At 35.5% G+C, this 17,483-nt stretch overlaps 1 protein-coding gene across 3 annotated transcripts in view; it reads right to left on the bottom strand.

Annotated features, from left to right (window-relative positions):
* Positions 1 to 17,483, bottom strand: part of RAPGEF2 (Rap guanine nucleotide exchange factor (GEF) 2) — a 177,641-nt gene that overhangs the window by 39,999 nt on the left and 120,159 nt on the right. For all 3 annotated transcript variants that reach the window (XM_011970525.1, XM_011970526.1, XM_011970527.1), the window contains 2 exons: positions 14,119 to 14,250; positions 3,657 to 3,834 (listed from right to left, as the gene is read on the bottom strand). In XM_011970525.1, the coding sequence (XP_011825915.1) occupies positions 3,657 to 3,834; positions 14,119 to 14,250 (310 nt within the window). The remainder of the gene's footprint in view (positions 1 to 3,656; positions 3,835 to 14,118; positions 14,251 to 17,483) is intronic.

Below are 17,483 nucleotides of genomic sequence, written 5' to 3'. Positions count from 1 at the left end.
CCAACCTTTTTGGCACCAGGGGCAGGTTTCGTGAAAGACAACTTTTCCACTCTCTGTGGGTGCGGGGGGGATAGTTTTGGGATGAAACTGTTCCGCCTCAGATTATCAAGCACTAAAGTCTCACAAGGAGTGCACAACCTAGAACCCTTGCATACGCAGTTCACAGTAGGGTTTGCACTCTTATGAGACTAATGCCGCCGCTGATCTGACAGGAGGTGGAGCCCAGGTGGTAATGCTCCCTCACCTTTTGCTCACCCTCCTGCTGTGCGGCCTAGTTCCTAACAGGCCAGGGACCAGTACCAGTCTGTGGCCCAGGGGTGGAGACTCCTGCTACAGGGGGCTCAAAACTCTGACAATGACACAGGTATCACACAGACTTAAAAGGGCTCAGGGTAGCCAAGGATTCAGAGCCTGGGATGGATAGTAGGAAAATCCTCAGGACACATGAAAAGAAGCCACGGATGGGAGAAACAGGACAATTTTCTTTTGTATTTCTTAGAACAATCTATAGAATTATACACGTACCTATTAGAATGATACACTATTATGACCTATCTAATGTTTATGGAAAAATATAAAGCTTTAAAAACATTTTATTTACAATGTGCCATTAAAAAAAAAAACCAAATAATTAACTTACAGACACCAGAAGCCGAAGCCAATTCAGAAAATTAGCTTATCCTGGTTTGCTTGATACAATTTTATATAGAACATTTTATTAATTTTCAAAAAAACCCGGGGTGTGTATAAAGAGATCGAAGTAGTCTTCTACTTTACTGTGTCAAGCTCTCAAAACAAAAAAAATTTTTTTACAACTATTCAATAATGGAGTACCTACAAAGTTATGAGTTCCAGGGCAAAAATTAACATGATACAGTCCCTTCCTTCAACGTACTGAAACAAAACTATACCCAAGAAATCTATCAGAACCCAAAGGGAATTTTGTTCTTCCTGCAGCTCACAAAAACATGTTCAAATATTAGCAACTTCATTTGATTCACCTTAAACACTCACGCATACACTCATGTGCATGCACGTGGACATAATCTCTCCCTTTTTTGCAGGGGAAGAGGAATCTAAAACATCAATCATACAGATGTTTGTATTTTATATAAAGGGTGTCTATTTTAACTAAATCCTGGAGGATGAGTTGCATTTAACAACAGCTAAGCAGTTCTCACACATTTTATTTTCAGGGAAATAGAACACAAAATCTTTCAAGGTCTTATATAGAACAAACAACACCCTTTAGGACTTGTTTAATGTTAGTGTTTTATTGCTTTAAATAAATGTATATTTCATAGCTGCAAGCATGATAATCATCACTGCTTCCAAGTAATAAATGCTGCTCCCTGTAGGAATTATACTGACAAGCACTTTTTTTTTTTTTTTAAGATGGCTTTTATTTATTTGTAGGAATCACCATGGCTGCTGCTTTCTAGAGATTCTGGGAGAGAGGGCTTCTCAGCTATCAACTGAAAGTCTTAAATTTCCAGGAATGACAGACATATATTTTAATAATCAGCATTTTCTTCCACAACTATTTTAAAATGAACAGATTCAAAAAAGATAGATTAGTTTATAAAATGGCAACTTCCAAATCAATCTATTCATAAGCAATGTTTCACCTATTTTTTTTTTAAAAGTACCTATGAACAAAGATTCTGAATTGAAATGGTAAATTGAACACACTTCCAATTTACTTCTTTAAAACTACAAGGGATTAAAAAGAAAGAAATTGGCAAGGGCAAAGAGGGAGAACATGAAACGCACTTTTGGACACTGGAAATCAGCTGAACATGTGGTATCGGACCCAAGAAAGTGAACAGGGAATTGCAGAGTGAAATCCCATTTTTAGAAATTGTAAATCAGATAAACATGCGGTATCAGAAACAGGAAAAGTATAAACCTAAGTCTTCAGGGGGTGAAACAGAACCATTCCACTCAGGCCACTCCCCTGCTTCCATCAGCCCAGCCTCTACTTTACTCTTCTTCACTGCACTCACTGCCTGCAATGGGTTTTACTTGTTCACTTGCTGATCACATGTCTCCCCTAATAGACTGCAACGAACAAGGACTTTTGCCTTTGTTCAGCACTGAGTGAGTTGCCAGGACCTAGAAAACCTAGAGCACATAGAAGGGGCTCACCCACCCACATTAGCTGAATGAATAAATAATAATTACCATACATTATTCATCTATAAAGAGTTAACAATTCCCATAAATTATTTCAATTAAATTTTGAATGTCTAATCTAAGGTTTTGTGTTTTTTTTTTTTTTGCCTTTAATTTCCTAGAATATTTCACCATTCCTGAAATGGTGAAAGTTTTTCCTCATACATGTTTGTGTCACTCAAACTCATGCAACAAGCCACTCCACACCATCCTATATCTAATTCCAACACATTCCGTTCATTTAACTGCTCTTCAAATATGTATTGGCCCAAGAGTTGGGGGAGCGGTACAACAGATGAGCGAGGCTCAGGCAAGGGTGGCTATAGACCCTGGAACTCTCACGGAAGGATGACTCTCAATGGAAGTTGCTCTCATTTCCAGTGCTCTAAGAAACAAGCCAGAGTCTGGGAGGCATACTCAAACCCAAAACAATTACTACACAACCAACTCTTGCTACGATGGAAAGGTCGATATAAAGCTACTTAAATTTTTAACCTCTGGGTACACTTAAAGTCACTGCAGCACAATTCACAATAGCAAAGACATGGAATCAACCTAAATTCCCATCATTTATAGACTGGATAAAGAAAATGTGGTACATGTACACCAGGGAATACAACACAGCCACAAAAAGAACAAGACCATGTCTTTTGCAGGGACATGGATGGAATTGGAGGCCATTATCCTTAGCAAACTAACAGAGGAACAGAACCTGTAAGTGGGAGCTAAATGACGAGAACACATGAACACACAGAGGGGAATAACACACACTGGGGCCTTTCAGAAGGTTAGCGGGTGGGAGGAGGAGGAAGTTCAGGAAAAATTATCAGTGGGTACTGGGCTTAAAACCTGGGTGATGAAATAATCCGTACAACAAACCCCCATGACCCAGGTTTTCCTATGTAAGAGACCTGCACTTGCACTCCTGAACATAAAATAAAAATTAAAAAAAAAAGAACAAAAACAGCAAAAGAAAAAAAGTCTCAACCATCACACAGCTTATATGCCACTAACCTGACATTTTGCTCTCTCCTTCCACCCACTTGAGTCTTCATATGAAACCAGAGTAGAAGCAAATTCATTATGACAATTTTACCAACTGCCTTCATGTTTACATACGGAAAACATGAGCTTAATAAAAATAGGGCTCACGAGGAAATTAACAGAAGTAATATTGCTTGAAAGTCTCATTTTAACTTTTTTCTTTTTTTCATCATAAACTAAGCTTAAGAAAGGGTTTATGTGGAAAGAGTTTATTAAGAAGTTTCATTCACGTTATCATTTGTAGATCCCTGAAGGTAAGACTGAGTAAACTTGATTTTTTCCAATTTTTGTCCAACAAATACTACTGTTTATAAAAAGGAAATTAATAAATTAATGATTTTTAAAAGTCTACTAGTCTTGGGCTCTTATTTCATCACGCAGTTTTACCACTGAATATTTTTAATTGCTCTTAGATTCATTTTACTGTTCAAACTTACCAATGTCATCATCTGTCCGGTCAATTGGGTCCTTCTCCAGGCAGTCTCTCACAATGTCCCTGCTCATCAGAGGATCTGATGCTCTCTCAATGTCTTCTTCATCGTCATCGTCCTCGGAATCCACTGCTGTTTCTGGCAACCCACTCAGGTCCATATCACCAGCCTCGCTTTCTGTGGCCTTAAGACACACACACGCACGCACACACACAAATTAAAAACTATTTTAAGTAAATAAATCTTTGGGGCCCAAAGAAATAAGAGCAAGTCTCATTCAAAATAATGCTTTTGTTATATTTATTTTTCCATCCAATAACTACGTATGCACCAGAAACTACATATAACAATTACTTTAACAAAATATGAGTGATTCCACCTCCAATTAAATTTTTGGTTAGGAATAATGACTTTATCTCAGTAATTTTGATTTCTTATCTGAGCTGTCATATGGCATGTGAAACACAGTAGAATAAAGAAGAAAAAGGTAGTATTTGTTTTCACTCCATTTTTCAAAGAGAATGGCTTAGGCTAACAGCTTAAGGGTGACAATTCTGAGGAATTCCTTTTGCAGAACAGGTGTGAATTTATTAATGCCAAGAAGCCCGGACCATTTCACCCCTATTAAATAGTCCTTATGGAAAAATGAGCCACAAATCAAAGGTAACTTGATAAATATGCAAATGAAACATTAACAATTAGATTATCCCAATGACTAATGTTAAACAATAAATTGAGAAACACTATAGGAGACCATATGCTTAGAGGCAACATGCTCTTTCTTTCCACTCATCAACAAAGGTGATCACATCACCAAATTTCAAGTTATCAAGATACTTGCAAATTTTCTAAGTCACTGGAGTCACACATTTCAAGATGGTCTCTTTTGTTGGACTAGCTCAATCCTAGAACAATTATCCTTTCTACGTCACTATGTAGCCTTTTGTGACTATCATCTCAGCAATATGTATGTATATATCATATAGATCTTATTTGACATTATATACCTAGACTTCACTTATCAGTTAAGCACAGTAAAAATGAATTCAATTAAATATTAACTATATCAATCTTGAATGTGTTTTTCCAAATGAAATACTAAAATCTTGAAAACACTGTTTCATAGCTAACACTAAATACTTTTTTTTTTTTTTGAGACGGAGTCTTGCGCTGTCGCCCAGGCTGGAGTGCAGTGACCAGATCTCAGCTCACTGCAAGCTCCTCCTCTCGGGTTCACGCCATTCTCCTGCCTCAGCCTCCCGAGTAGCTGGGACTACAGGCACCCGCCACTTCGCCCGGCTAGTTTTTTGTATTTTTTAGTAGAGACGGGGTTTCACCGTGTTAGCCAGGATGGTCTCGATCTCCTGACCTCGTGATCCGCCCGTCTCGGCCTCCCAAAGTGCTGGGATTACAGGCTTGAGCCACCGCGCCCAGCCACACTAAATACTTAACAATGTATCAGGTAGTGCTCTAATTGCTATGTATTTATTAAGTCATTTAATCCTTGAAACAACCCTATAAAGTAAGGGCCATTATTAACTTTTATTATTCCAACACTTAGGTGAAGAGAAATAATTTCTCCAAGGTCGTGCTGCTGATAAACTGTGAAATCAAGACTAGAACCCAGGAATTCTGGCTTCAGAGTCTTAACCGCAATCTAATCTGCCTCTTTTTAACATTCACTGAATACGAATGTGGCTTATATAAGGATCTATCCTTTTCCTATAATTTAATACTTACAGAATAAATTGTGCTATTTTCTCTTTCTCCCTTCCTCCTCTCCCTCTCCCTCTCTCCCCTCCCTCCCTCCCTCTCTCTCTCTTTCTTTTTTTCTTTCTTTCTTTGAGACAGAGTCTTGCTCTGTTGCCCAAGCTGGAATGCAATGGCATGATCTTGGCTCACTGCAACCTCTGCCTCCAGGGTTCATGAGATTCTCATGCCTCAGCTGGGACTACAGATGTGTACCACTGCACCCAGCTAATTTTTGTAATTTTTGTACTCTTAGGAGAGATGGGATTTTATCACGTTGGCCCAGCCAGTCTTGAACTCCTGGCCTCAAGTGATCAGCCCACCTCAGCCTACCAAAGTGCTGGGATTACAGCCATGAGCCACCGCGCCCAGCCTGTGCTATTTTCTTATCAACAAAGTTTCAGCTTTGTGAAGTCCTGGTTCATATCACAGAATATAAGATTTAATCCTACATTTTGAAATAATACCAGCATGTGTTAACAATGAGTTTTAATCACATTTTCTGTTCTTTAGGTACAATTTCCTGAACTAAAATGCATATATTATTTTTTAAAAAAACTTAAAGGGAAAATAATTGAAGACAGAAAACCTAATGTTTATGAAAGTTCAATGGCCTGGTCATTAATAAGCAGAGATACTGCAGGCAGGAGAGCAGTAAGCCACAGCAGCCCATACAGACAGAACTGTGACACACTCAGAAACACATCTCGTAATTTAAACTCAAAATTAACTGCATCATTGCTAGATTCAAGAAAGAAACTGAAGTAGAACTTGATGTGATATAGTATGCCAAGGTTCTGGTTAGAAAAAATAGGTCAACATTGTTATCAGCATCTGACCCTGAAGTCTAGAAATATAATTTGCTAATGCTTGCTATGATCACATTTTCACCTCAGTATCATCTTCACATTGAAGACTATTACTCATCACCTTATATTTTCAAAAATATTATCAGTTCTCTATATAAACATTCTTTAATATTAGCACAGAGTGAAGGATACTACCAAAGACAGAAATTTAAAAAATCTTTATTTTCAATAATAATTTATATAACTAAAGGTTTCTTTAATTTTAAAACATCTAATGTATGTGAAAAGATTGAAATATATTTTATACCACCCCAAAGAAATAACTATCATTTAAATTATTTATATTTAAGTCTTAAGCAGAACATAAAGACTTTCAACTGTCAGCTGGATTTCTCTCTCCCAAACGGAACCTTCCACTTTATTTATGTAAAAGATCACAGCTGCTTGCTATCTCTATGTGCATTCCATGCTTTAAGAAACAAACTATTCATAAAATAACATTTACTAAACCAAAAATTTAGAGATTATTTAGAAAAAATATCCATTTTACCTTAAAATACTACATATTCCCTAAATCATACTTTTTAAAAGAATGTGATAAACAACTTTTCAGGGACCTACTAATTTCATAATACCACCGCCTTGTGGACAAGATGTTTAGAGACTGAGGAACACAAACTGGTCTCCAGAAGGAGTACTAAACTTAAGAAGAATGCCTAGAATATAGTATTAACTGTGTGAACAAACTCAGTTTCGTGGCTCTGAATCTCACCTCTACTATTCATGATGTGATTTTAGCAAAGTCACTTAACCTCTACAAGCCCATCTTATCACTGATGTAAACTGTAGATACAGCTTGTTACTATTCACAGGACTGCTTTTGGATCATACATGGGAGAAAGAAAGCCAGTCTCAAGGTAGATCAAAAGTCCCTTCCTCAAGGGGATGCAGTCTTCATCTTAGTACTCGTACACCTTCTACCTCTCCCCATACCACCAATGAACCTTGCACACAATTTATATTTGTGGAATTTGACCAAAAAATCCCAAAAAATTCTGTTAAATGCTGCACTCTCCTTGTAAAACAGTATCTTAGACTAACTGCACCAACACATTCTGGCCAACTGGTTCATACAACAATTATAAAAATAGTGATCCTATATTGAATGACTATCATATGTATCTAGCACTGAAGTTGATGTTTTAAAACAATAATCTTCATATCAATTCAGCAAGTTAGTATTATTAACCCTATTTTACAGAGGAGAAAATGTCAAGGAAATTAAATAAGTTGTTCAGTGTAAGCAAAACAAAACCCAGTAACTGGCTAGGATTCAAAATCAGGTGTGACCAACCAAGAAATACTAAGTACTCTGCACTTTGCTCAACATTCTCAATAGTCTTCTAAGAAACAGTTGAAACATAATACAGTAATAAAATGTTTTCAACTTTGCTAAGTCATAAAAGATACAAAGTTTAAATACATATTTGCATTTAAACATAACACTTACTGTTTTCTAGCTTCCTCCAAATAACACTACTAAGACTCATGTGTGTCTTTAAGCCCTTTTTTTCTAAATAAAGACACTAAAACAGACGCTTTATATTTAAAAGTTTATCTGGATATATTTGTTACAGGAACAAGGAGAAAGGTTTAGCCGAATAACTCCTGTCTAATTTCCTATACATGTACAGACTAACATAGATTTTGCTGTCCATTAATATTTAAATAGTGATATTCTTTTAAAAATAATATTCTCAGATCAATGGTGAAAGCTCCACTATTTAAATCAAAAGGGACTAAATCTATTCTGCTATTGTGAACAGTTCTTAAAACCAATTTATTTTACATTATTTTAAAAAATCAAGAAAATTAACAAAAAATTTTTTATGCCATAAAGCTCTACTGAAGTATTCATATAACTAAAATAAAAATCAAATACTGCATGTTTTATCAGTAAGCACTTTAAAATCACTTGCCAAAAAAGTTTTGCTTATTAAATGCATATATATGCCTAAAAGAGAAGAATGATTTTTAAAGCTCTTAATGTAAATCGTTAGGTTGCTTCCCCAAAATTACATTCCTACAAGGAGTATATAAAAATGTCTATAAATGTTTATTTTAGGTAAGAAAATCTGTGCCAATTTGATAGGCAGAATAATTTCATATTTAAGTCCTTATATGCTCAATTACTATTATGTTTCAAATACTTAAGGTGTAGACATTTGCATTTTCTTTTCTGTAAGTTACCTACTACTGCCCTTTGAACATTTCAACATTGTGAGCTGACTATTTTTCTAATTTGCATAAATCAGTTATATTCTGATTTTAAATCTTCATATCAATTGATGTTTTGATCACAAAATGTTTTGATCCTTTATTAAAACACTGTTTGCTAACTCTTTAGTTTATCAGGAATTTATTTTAATTACGATATAAAATGAGAATACAAAATGATTCCCCAACTCCAAAGACCATTTATTGAATGATCCATCACTTTATTGATTTATGAAGTTTCCTCTATCACATATTACATCCTTACACGAGTTCAATTTTGCTGGAACTCTCTGTTTTATTGATCTATCTATTTTTGTATAACTATTTCCGGTTAGCCTAAGCCACTTGCTGTGATTCTGATGGCCACACCATTTAACCAGGAACTTATCATGGCTGGAAATGGCGCTGTCTCGTATCACTAACTTAGGCATTAAAGCTTTCAATCACCAACAACCTTCTATTCTTTCAACCTGCCCCCATCTGCTTCTAAGGTAACCTTTTTTCAACTTAAGAAGGATCTTTGCTCAAGACTCTACTACCTTCTGTGTCTAGTGTTCACACCTCCTGTCTCAACTTCCTTTCATAACCAGCTTATACTCCCATGTCTATTATTTCAATTACATTCATTCAACACATCTTTACTGAATGCCTAAAATTACCTGGCACTGTACTAGGCTCTAGCAGAAAAAACGGAGACAAGACAGACAAGTTCCCTGCCTTCTTGAAGGTGTCATTCTACTAGGCAGAGAGACAACATAAAAAGTAATAATTGTTTCACTCAGTGTTTCAGGAAGGAAACAAAAAGATTAGGCAGGAAAGGAATCAAAATGGAGGATTTCCTTTACAGAGGGTTATAAAGAAACAACTCTGAGGAGATGATACTTGAAAACAAAGGCTGAAAAGGATCAAGCTAGGAGAAAACATTTCAGGCAGAGGCATACAAAAGCTGTGATCTGCAGTTAGAAAACTGCTGGCCTTGTTGCTCCACCTGTCTTTGTATTACAGTCACTTAACAAATTTCAGTACTGGGTGAAGTCAAATCCTTGCTTTCTTTGTGCTTACTGTGGAGAAAATTACTTAACAGAGCAGAGAAATCACTTTATATTTGAGGGCACTAACTCAATTCAGTCTCCATTTCTCTGGTCAATTTGTTCTCCTACTCTCTGCAACTATTATTTCAAAACTTCTCTCTCCTTAAAACTCTCTACCTGCCAACCCTCTCACTCTCAACAAATGAACTCAACTCTTCCGAGAGAAAACAGAAGTCTAAGACAGGAACTCCCTCAACTCCCAAACTCCCCAGGATGTGTCCCTGTTAAAACAGAGGAGTGTTTCTTCTCTAAAGGTTAGTCATTATGAATGACTAAGAATTCACTCACGAATTCCTCTCTTCCCACCATCTCAGCAACATTATTCTATCCATATCTCCCTGGTGTACAGCATTCAAATTCAATCTGTGTCCATCTCGTGAGCGTTTATTCTCACTTCAATGTGACAGGAGACCTCTGAAATCAGAACTGTATGAAGATTAAATGGGCTGCTGTGGGAGAAAGTCGCTCACCCTTGGAATTGTTCAAGAATAAACTGGATGCTTGATTCGCAGGAGAGAAGCAGAGGATACAAATGTAAATTTAGAAGTTGAACCAGGTGCATGTCAGACTTCTCATTTTAAGTTCTGATTCAAAGATAATAGAAGTGGTCTACTGAAAATCTCTACTAAATGTTAAGTTTTGCACAGCCAGTAACTAGATCCTTAGATACATCTATGGATTTTTCCTTATGATAGATACATACTTACAGGCTATATGCCTGTCATCAAATTTGAAACAAATAGCTTTGACAATCAACTATAATGATATGCACAGGGATCCTCTTCTTCATCTACACCCAAAGATAAAGCCAGATAGCAGGCTGCAAGCTCCAACTAAGTTAGAGTAATTAGGAACTCTCACCTACACTCTGGTTTCACAGACATTCAGATGATAACCAGGGGCAGAAGAAGTACCATCTGCATTTCCTCATGTACTTATCCAGCCTATTCAAGGTAAAAGCACATATGACTAGAATTCCCCTCAGAATATGCCTCAATCAATTATACAAACAAGTTACTTTTTTGTTTTTTGAGACGGAGTCTCGCTCTGCCCCACAGGCTGGAGTGCAGTGGGGAGATCTCGGCTCACTGCTGTGACAACTTCTGAGGCTCAAGAGATTCTCGTGCCTCAGCCTCCTGAGTAGCTGAGACTACAGGCATGCATCACTACATCTGGCTAATTTTTGTATCTTCGTAGAGATGGGGTTTCACCATGTTGGCCAGGCTGGTCTTAGATTCCTGGCCTCAAGTGATCTGCCTGTCTTGGCCTCCCAAAGTGCTGGGATTACAGACATCAGCCACTGCACCTGGCCAAACAAGTTACTTCATTCTCTTAACAGATTTACCTTTTAGGAGTTTCATCCAAGTTTGTATTTATCTGATGAGAACAGTGATAACTGTTGTAACCTCAAGCTGTATTCTCACTATAGATTTTCAATATGTATAATAATAATTCAAAGTTTAGAGGACAAAGGCTCTGCCATAATATTTCAATTAATATAAGCTAAAGTACAGCTTTTATGTATACTGTTGATTGTTTTACACACGGGAACTCTTTGATAAATGTTTAGAAAAATCAACTTTCAGAATAAATGGTGTGTTTGTGTGTATGTGATGTGGACGTAAACTTAGAAAAGTATATAACTAGTATACTGTCTCTTTAAAATAAAATTATTTTCCAAGATCTACTAAATTCAGGACCTAAATGAGTATGTCTTGTATTGACGGTATTCTTAATTGTTGACTAACTTTCAATAATTAAAAAAATAAAAACGTCACTGACTAAATACAACAATGATCCTTCATAACTATATTGTCTCTAAAGAAAGTTACTTTTATGGCTTTTTCATGCCACAGTTCCTAATAAGCCAAGGGTTATTCTTTGTAAAGTAAGAATAATGTTATTTTGCTTGAAACCATATACAATCCAATAGTAGTAGAATGTATTTGAAGGCCCAAATAAGGATTTTTTGTGTATATTTCAGTCTCTTTTCCTAACTTTGCATATTCAAAGCTAATAGAATATTTCTTAAGAATTAAAATTATTTTGTTTTAAAAACATTTTTGGAATCCCATAGCTCTGGCTTATTTTCTATCCATCAGTATCATAAAAATTTATTTTAAGCAGATACTAAATCTAAAGGTAATTTTTAAAAATCACAAGGAAGATAATTCAATGATCCACTCTGAATAGGCCCTTCCTTTTGTCACACTCAGTATGGATTTTAATAAGAAAAACTTGTAATATTACACAAACCTACAGCCAACATCTCACTCAACAGGGAAAAGTTGAAAGCACTCCCTATAAGAACTGTAACAAGGATGCCCACTTTCCCACTCCTATTCAAAATAGTATTCTAAGTCCTAGCCAGAGCAATTAGGCAAGAGAAAGAAAGAAAAGGCATCCAAAATGGAAAAGTGGAAGTGAAATTATCCCTGTTCACTGACGGAGTGATCTCATTATATATAGAAACCCCTCAAGACTCCATCAAAAAATTTTTAGATTTGATAAAAGAATTCAGGGAAGTTTCAGAATGTAAAATTAATGTGCACAACTCAGTAGCATTTCTATACACCAATAACAATCTAGCTGAGAACAAAATCAAGAAAGCAATCTCATTTACAAGAGGTACCAAAAAAAAAAAAAACCTAGAATATATTCAACCAAGGAGGTGAAAGCTCTACAAGGAAAACCACAAAATACTGATGAAAGAAATTGTAGATGACACAATGAGAAAACATCCCATGCTCATGGATTGAAAGAGTTAATATCACTAAAATGACCTTACTGCCTAAAGCAATATACAGATTGAACGTAATTCCTATCAAAATCCCAGCATCATTTTTCACAGAATTAGAAAAAAAAAAAATCCTAAAGTACATATGTAACCACAAAAGAGCCTGAATAGTGAAAGCAATCTTGGGCAAAAAGAACAAATTACACTACAAGGTTATAATAACCAAAACAGCATGATACTGGTATAAAAGTAGGTACATAGATCGATGGAACAAAATAAAGAATCCAGAAATAAAGTCACATATGTACAGCCAACTGATCTTTGACAAAGCCAAGAACATACACTGGGGAAAAGCTACCCTTTTTGATAAATGGTGCTGGGAAAATTGGGTTGCCATATACAGCATAATGAAACTGGACCCCTATCTTTCAGCATATAAAAAAAATCGACTCAAAACGGATTGAAGACTTAAGACCAAAAGCTATAAAAATACTAGAAGATAATCTAGGGAAAATTCTTTTGGACACTGGTCTAGGCAAATAATTCATGACTAAGACCTCAAAAGCACAGGCAACAAAAACAGACAAATGGGACTTAATTAAACTAAAAAGCTTCTGCACAGTAGAAGAAATCATCAACAGAGTGAACAGATAATCTGTAGAATGGGAGAAATATTTGCTAACTATGCATCCTACTGGGGACTTATATCCAGAACCTCAAACAACTGAATAACAACAACAACAACAACAACAAAATAATCCCATTAAAAAGTGGGGAAAGGACATGAATAGACATTTTTAAAAGAAGACATACAAATAGCCAACAGACATATGAAAAAATGCTTAATACCAGTAATCATCAGAGAAATGCCAATGAAAACCACAATGAGATACTATCTTTCACCAGTCAGAATGGCTGTCATGAAAAAGACAAAAATAGTAACAGATGATGAGGATGTGGAGATAAGAGAACAATAACATGCAGCTGGTGGGAATCTAAACTAGTACAACCTCTGATGAAAAACAGTATGGAGATTTCTCCAAGAACTAAAAACAGAACTACCATTCAATCTACCAATCTCATGACTGAGTATCTACCCAAAGGAAAATAAATCATTATATCAAAAAGGTACCTGTACCTGTATGTGTCTTGCAGCACTATTAACAATAGCAAAGATACAGAATCAACCAAAGTGTTCATCAATGGATGACTGAATAAAGTACAGTACATATACGCAATGAAATACTATTCAGCCATAAAAAATGAATCATGACTTTTGCAGCAATATGGATGGAAGTGGAGGCCACTATCTTATTTGAAATAAGTCAGACACAGACAGACAAATACCACATTTTCAGTCACAAGTGGGAGCTAAATAATGTTTACACATGGATGCAGAGTGTGGAATAAGCAGTGGAGACTCAGAGCATGAGAGAGTAGGGGGTGGATAATGAGAAATTACTTAATGGGCACCATGTAAGTTATTGGGGTGATGTATAACCTAAAAGCCCTGACTTCACCACTATGCAATCTATCCAAGCAAAAATTTTACACTTTTACCCCATATATTTTATACAAATAAAAAAATAAACACTTTGATAACTTGTAATAGCAGAGGCAGTACAATTAGACAGTTCTGCACCCTAAAAATAACATATATTAAATAAACATTAATATTTTTTGTACATACATGCACATGTAATATACACACACGTATTTACTTTATAGATTCTATCAGCTGAGAACCTTAAAATGTCTTGGAATAAGTGAAAATGAAGCAAATGACAAGGAAAACAGTCTCTTACCTGGTAGATATCAGAAAGACTGCTGCTTCCAGAATCACTAGTGATACTACATCCTGAATGGCTAGAAGAAACGTGGGTCACCTGTGGGTGGAGACTGTCAGTGAGATGCAGTTTTGTGAAATCTGCAGGAAGCTATGGAAGGAGCAGGAAAAACTAGGATTACAATCTGAATCAAGAACTCCAAGAAGACATGTTAAAATTAAAATATCATATTTTATTCTATCCCATTGAAGTAAAAATGGTATTCATTTTCCACATTCACAAATTACTAAATATTGTCTTATTTACCAAAAATCACATAATAATTTTTAAAGTGTACGAGCACACAGTAAGCCTTAAATAACACTAAATTCAATGCTTTAAATAGGTGGGTCTGGTGATTAAGATAAACTTGGGTATTTAATTTAGTTAGCTAAAATTTTCCAATCACACATCAATGAGCAAATTAGGCTACTACTATTTATTAGCCATCACAAATGTAGCTTTGTGGCAAAAAGCAGTTTAAACAAGAAAACACATTTAAGCTTCTTTTATACCCAAATGATGTTTAAAGGTTAAGAAAAAAGAGAGCATCTTAGAATTGATGAAGTATACTGCCATACAAGCAACTGTACTAGGCTCTACAAAGAAGAGAGAAGAATGCCATCAAAGATCTTAGAATTGAAAAAGTTATGGACAACACTTACCTATCTATACTCATATACATAAATATCAACTTTCTACATGTTCATGTTTAAATAAAAACAGTCTCTATTAAAATAAACACATTCACTAAGCATCTTTTATGTGTTCTGCATCCCTTATATACCAGAGAAAATGCATTTAAAAAAACCCACTCATACAATGGCTTATTTGACAAATATTTACTGAGTTTCTTTTCTCTTATTATGCCCTAGTCATGTGAGAATCTAAGAAAACAGATGTAATGTTCTGAAGAATCTTACACTCTTATCAGTTATTACCAATTCTTTTGAATAAAAAAGGCATTATATTTATCTATAATATCACATATTATACTACTGAGCTATTAAACAGCATTTCAAAATACATGTTAACTAGCATCATGAAATACTGATAACACTCACTTTTTCCTGCATATTGATCCTATTTAGCTGGTGAATAGTTATAAATATAAGGACTAACTGTTAAAACTTAAATAAATGTTAACCTTAGTAATACTCCCATCTACCTTTTGAGGTTCATTCCCTCTCCCCCCTCAAAATGTTAGGGCATAGTTTAGAGTAGGCCTCACAAGGGAGACAGTTCGGATTTGTGACAATGCTCAATGGATTTTGATACTTCAGAGCTCCAAGTAGGCAAAATGTATTTATATCCCATATTAATTCAGACCTACTCTCTGAATGGATTACACCCCCTCTACCTTAAGTGAATTATATTGAACAATATTTACATACAATCTGTTTAGAAATAATAACTTTATGGGATACGAGGCATACAAAGGGAAGATTTAAACATAAACTTCATAGGGGCATATAATTAGATGCCAAATAAATGGAGAAAAATCTATTTGTTGAGGGAGCTTGGAGAAGTGAAATAATCGCAAACCTATCTTATTAACAGTGTTTATAAAGAAACTGGTAATTGAAGATGTTGTAAAATATGTAATATTTAGGAGAATAACAACTTATCTGTAAGGGATAGGCAAATACCTCTAAATTCAGAATTTATATGTTTCATTCATAATGTAGAATAGTGAAATATTTGCAGGACCTCTTCAGGAACAATTCCAAGATACAAGTTTACAGATATGTATTAATGACTATAATTTTACATGTAGCTAAATAGATGGTGATCAGATATTAAAATAAATAACAGGCAGGATAGAGACCCTTCATTGTCTTAGCTACTCTTCCATTTAATTCAGTCACTTACTGCAGAAGGCAACTGGGGAAACATTACTCTATGGCTTAGAGATGTTAAAAGGCATCAATCAATACATGTAATTAGAGAACAATAAACTGATTTCTATTGATTATCTTTTGCAGACATGACTCAGGTTGACATGCCACATAGTGTATTTTTTTTAAAAAAATTAATGTGTCAAATGAAGATAAAACAATCTAATGAATTTTTATACTTTATTTATTCAGGTCTCACAGAATTCTCTTCTCTTTAGACTCCATCATCTGGTCATCTTCCCTGACTAAGAATTCACTGTATGGAGAGCACTAGGAGCTGTAAGAGCTCCAAACCTAACAGAAGAGACATTTATCCAGCTTTTAGATACCACAATCTATTCATTTGTGCCTACTTACAGTCACAAATATCAGAATTACATGGAAATGTTAGGCCCAGAACCATAAGACTGTCAAAAGAGAAATATTTTTGCTTTTAAAAATTCAATTATATTTAATAAATACTTATTCAATATCTGCCGTGTCATACACTCTGCTAGGGGCAGAGAATATCAAGATAAGTAAGACATTCCTAACTCTAAACCTCTATTACCTCCAAATTCACTGTGTGACAGGAGTTACAAACAACAGAAAATAAATGTTTTTTATTTTTTATTTTTATTTTAAAGACAGGGAACTTCCTCAACTGTCCAGGCTGGAATGTAGAGACACAATCATAGCTCACTGTAGCCTTAAACTCCTGGGCTGAAGTGATCCTTCCACCTCAGCCTCCTGAGTAGTTGGAACCACAGGCACATGCCACCATGCCCAGCTAATTTTAAAATTTTTTGCAGGTAATAAAAAAGGGTCTCTCTATGTTGCCCAGGTTGGTCTCAAACTTCTGGCCTTAAGCAATCCTCCCTCCTCAGAGGGCTGGGATTACAGGTGTGAGCCACTGCAAACATTGTTTTTATCTCTTTCTCTCCACTATCTGTGTTCTTTGCAGAATGGCATGAAATAATGATAAAGTAAATGATATACACATTAGCATTAATTAAATACCTTTTAATATGAGATATGTAAGAATAGATGCCATGTTCAAAAAAACCTTAAAATCTTTTCCTACCAATTAGGATAACAATACTATTACTATTATTAATTTTTTTTTTTTTTTTTTGGAGACAGAATCTTGCTCTGTCGCCCCGGGTGGGGTGTGGTGGCACAATCTCAGCTCACTGCAACTTCCACCTCCTGGATTTAAGCGATTCTCCTTCCTCAGCCTCCCAAAAAGCTGGGATTACAGGTGCCCACCACCTCGGCTATTTATTTATTTATTTATTTTATTTGTTTAAGCAGAGACAGGCTTTCACCATGTTGGCCAAGCTGGTCTCAAACTGCTGGCCTCAAGTGATCCACCTGCCTCAACCTCCTAAAGTGCTGGGATTACAGGTATGAGTCACCACATCTGGTATTATTATTAAATTTTACTGACAATACACATCAGTCAAG

The sequence above is a fragment of the Mandrillus leucophaeus genome, unplaced genomic scaffold (genome assembly GCF_000951045.1).
Source record: "Mandrillus leucophaeus isolate KB7577 unplaced genomic scaffold, Mleu.le_1.0 Scaffold95, whole genome shotgun sequence".
Taxonomy (NCBI): domain Eukaryota; kingdom Metazoa; phylum Chordata; class Mammalia; order Primates; family Cercopithecidae; genus Mandrillus; species Mandrillus leucophaeus.
Note: the sequence above shows the minus strand (reverse complement) of the source record. Positions and strands in the feature narration are given on the sequence as shown.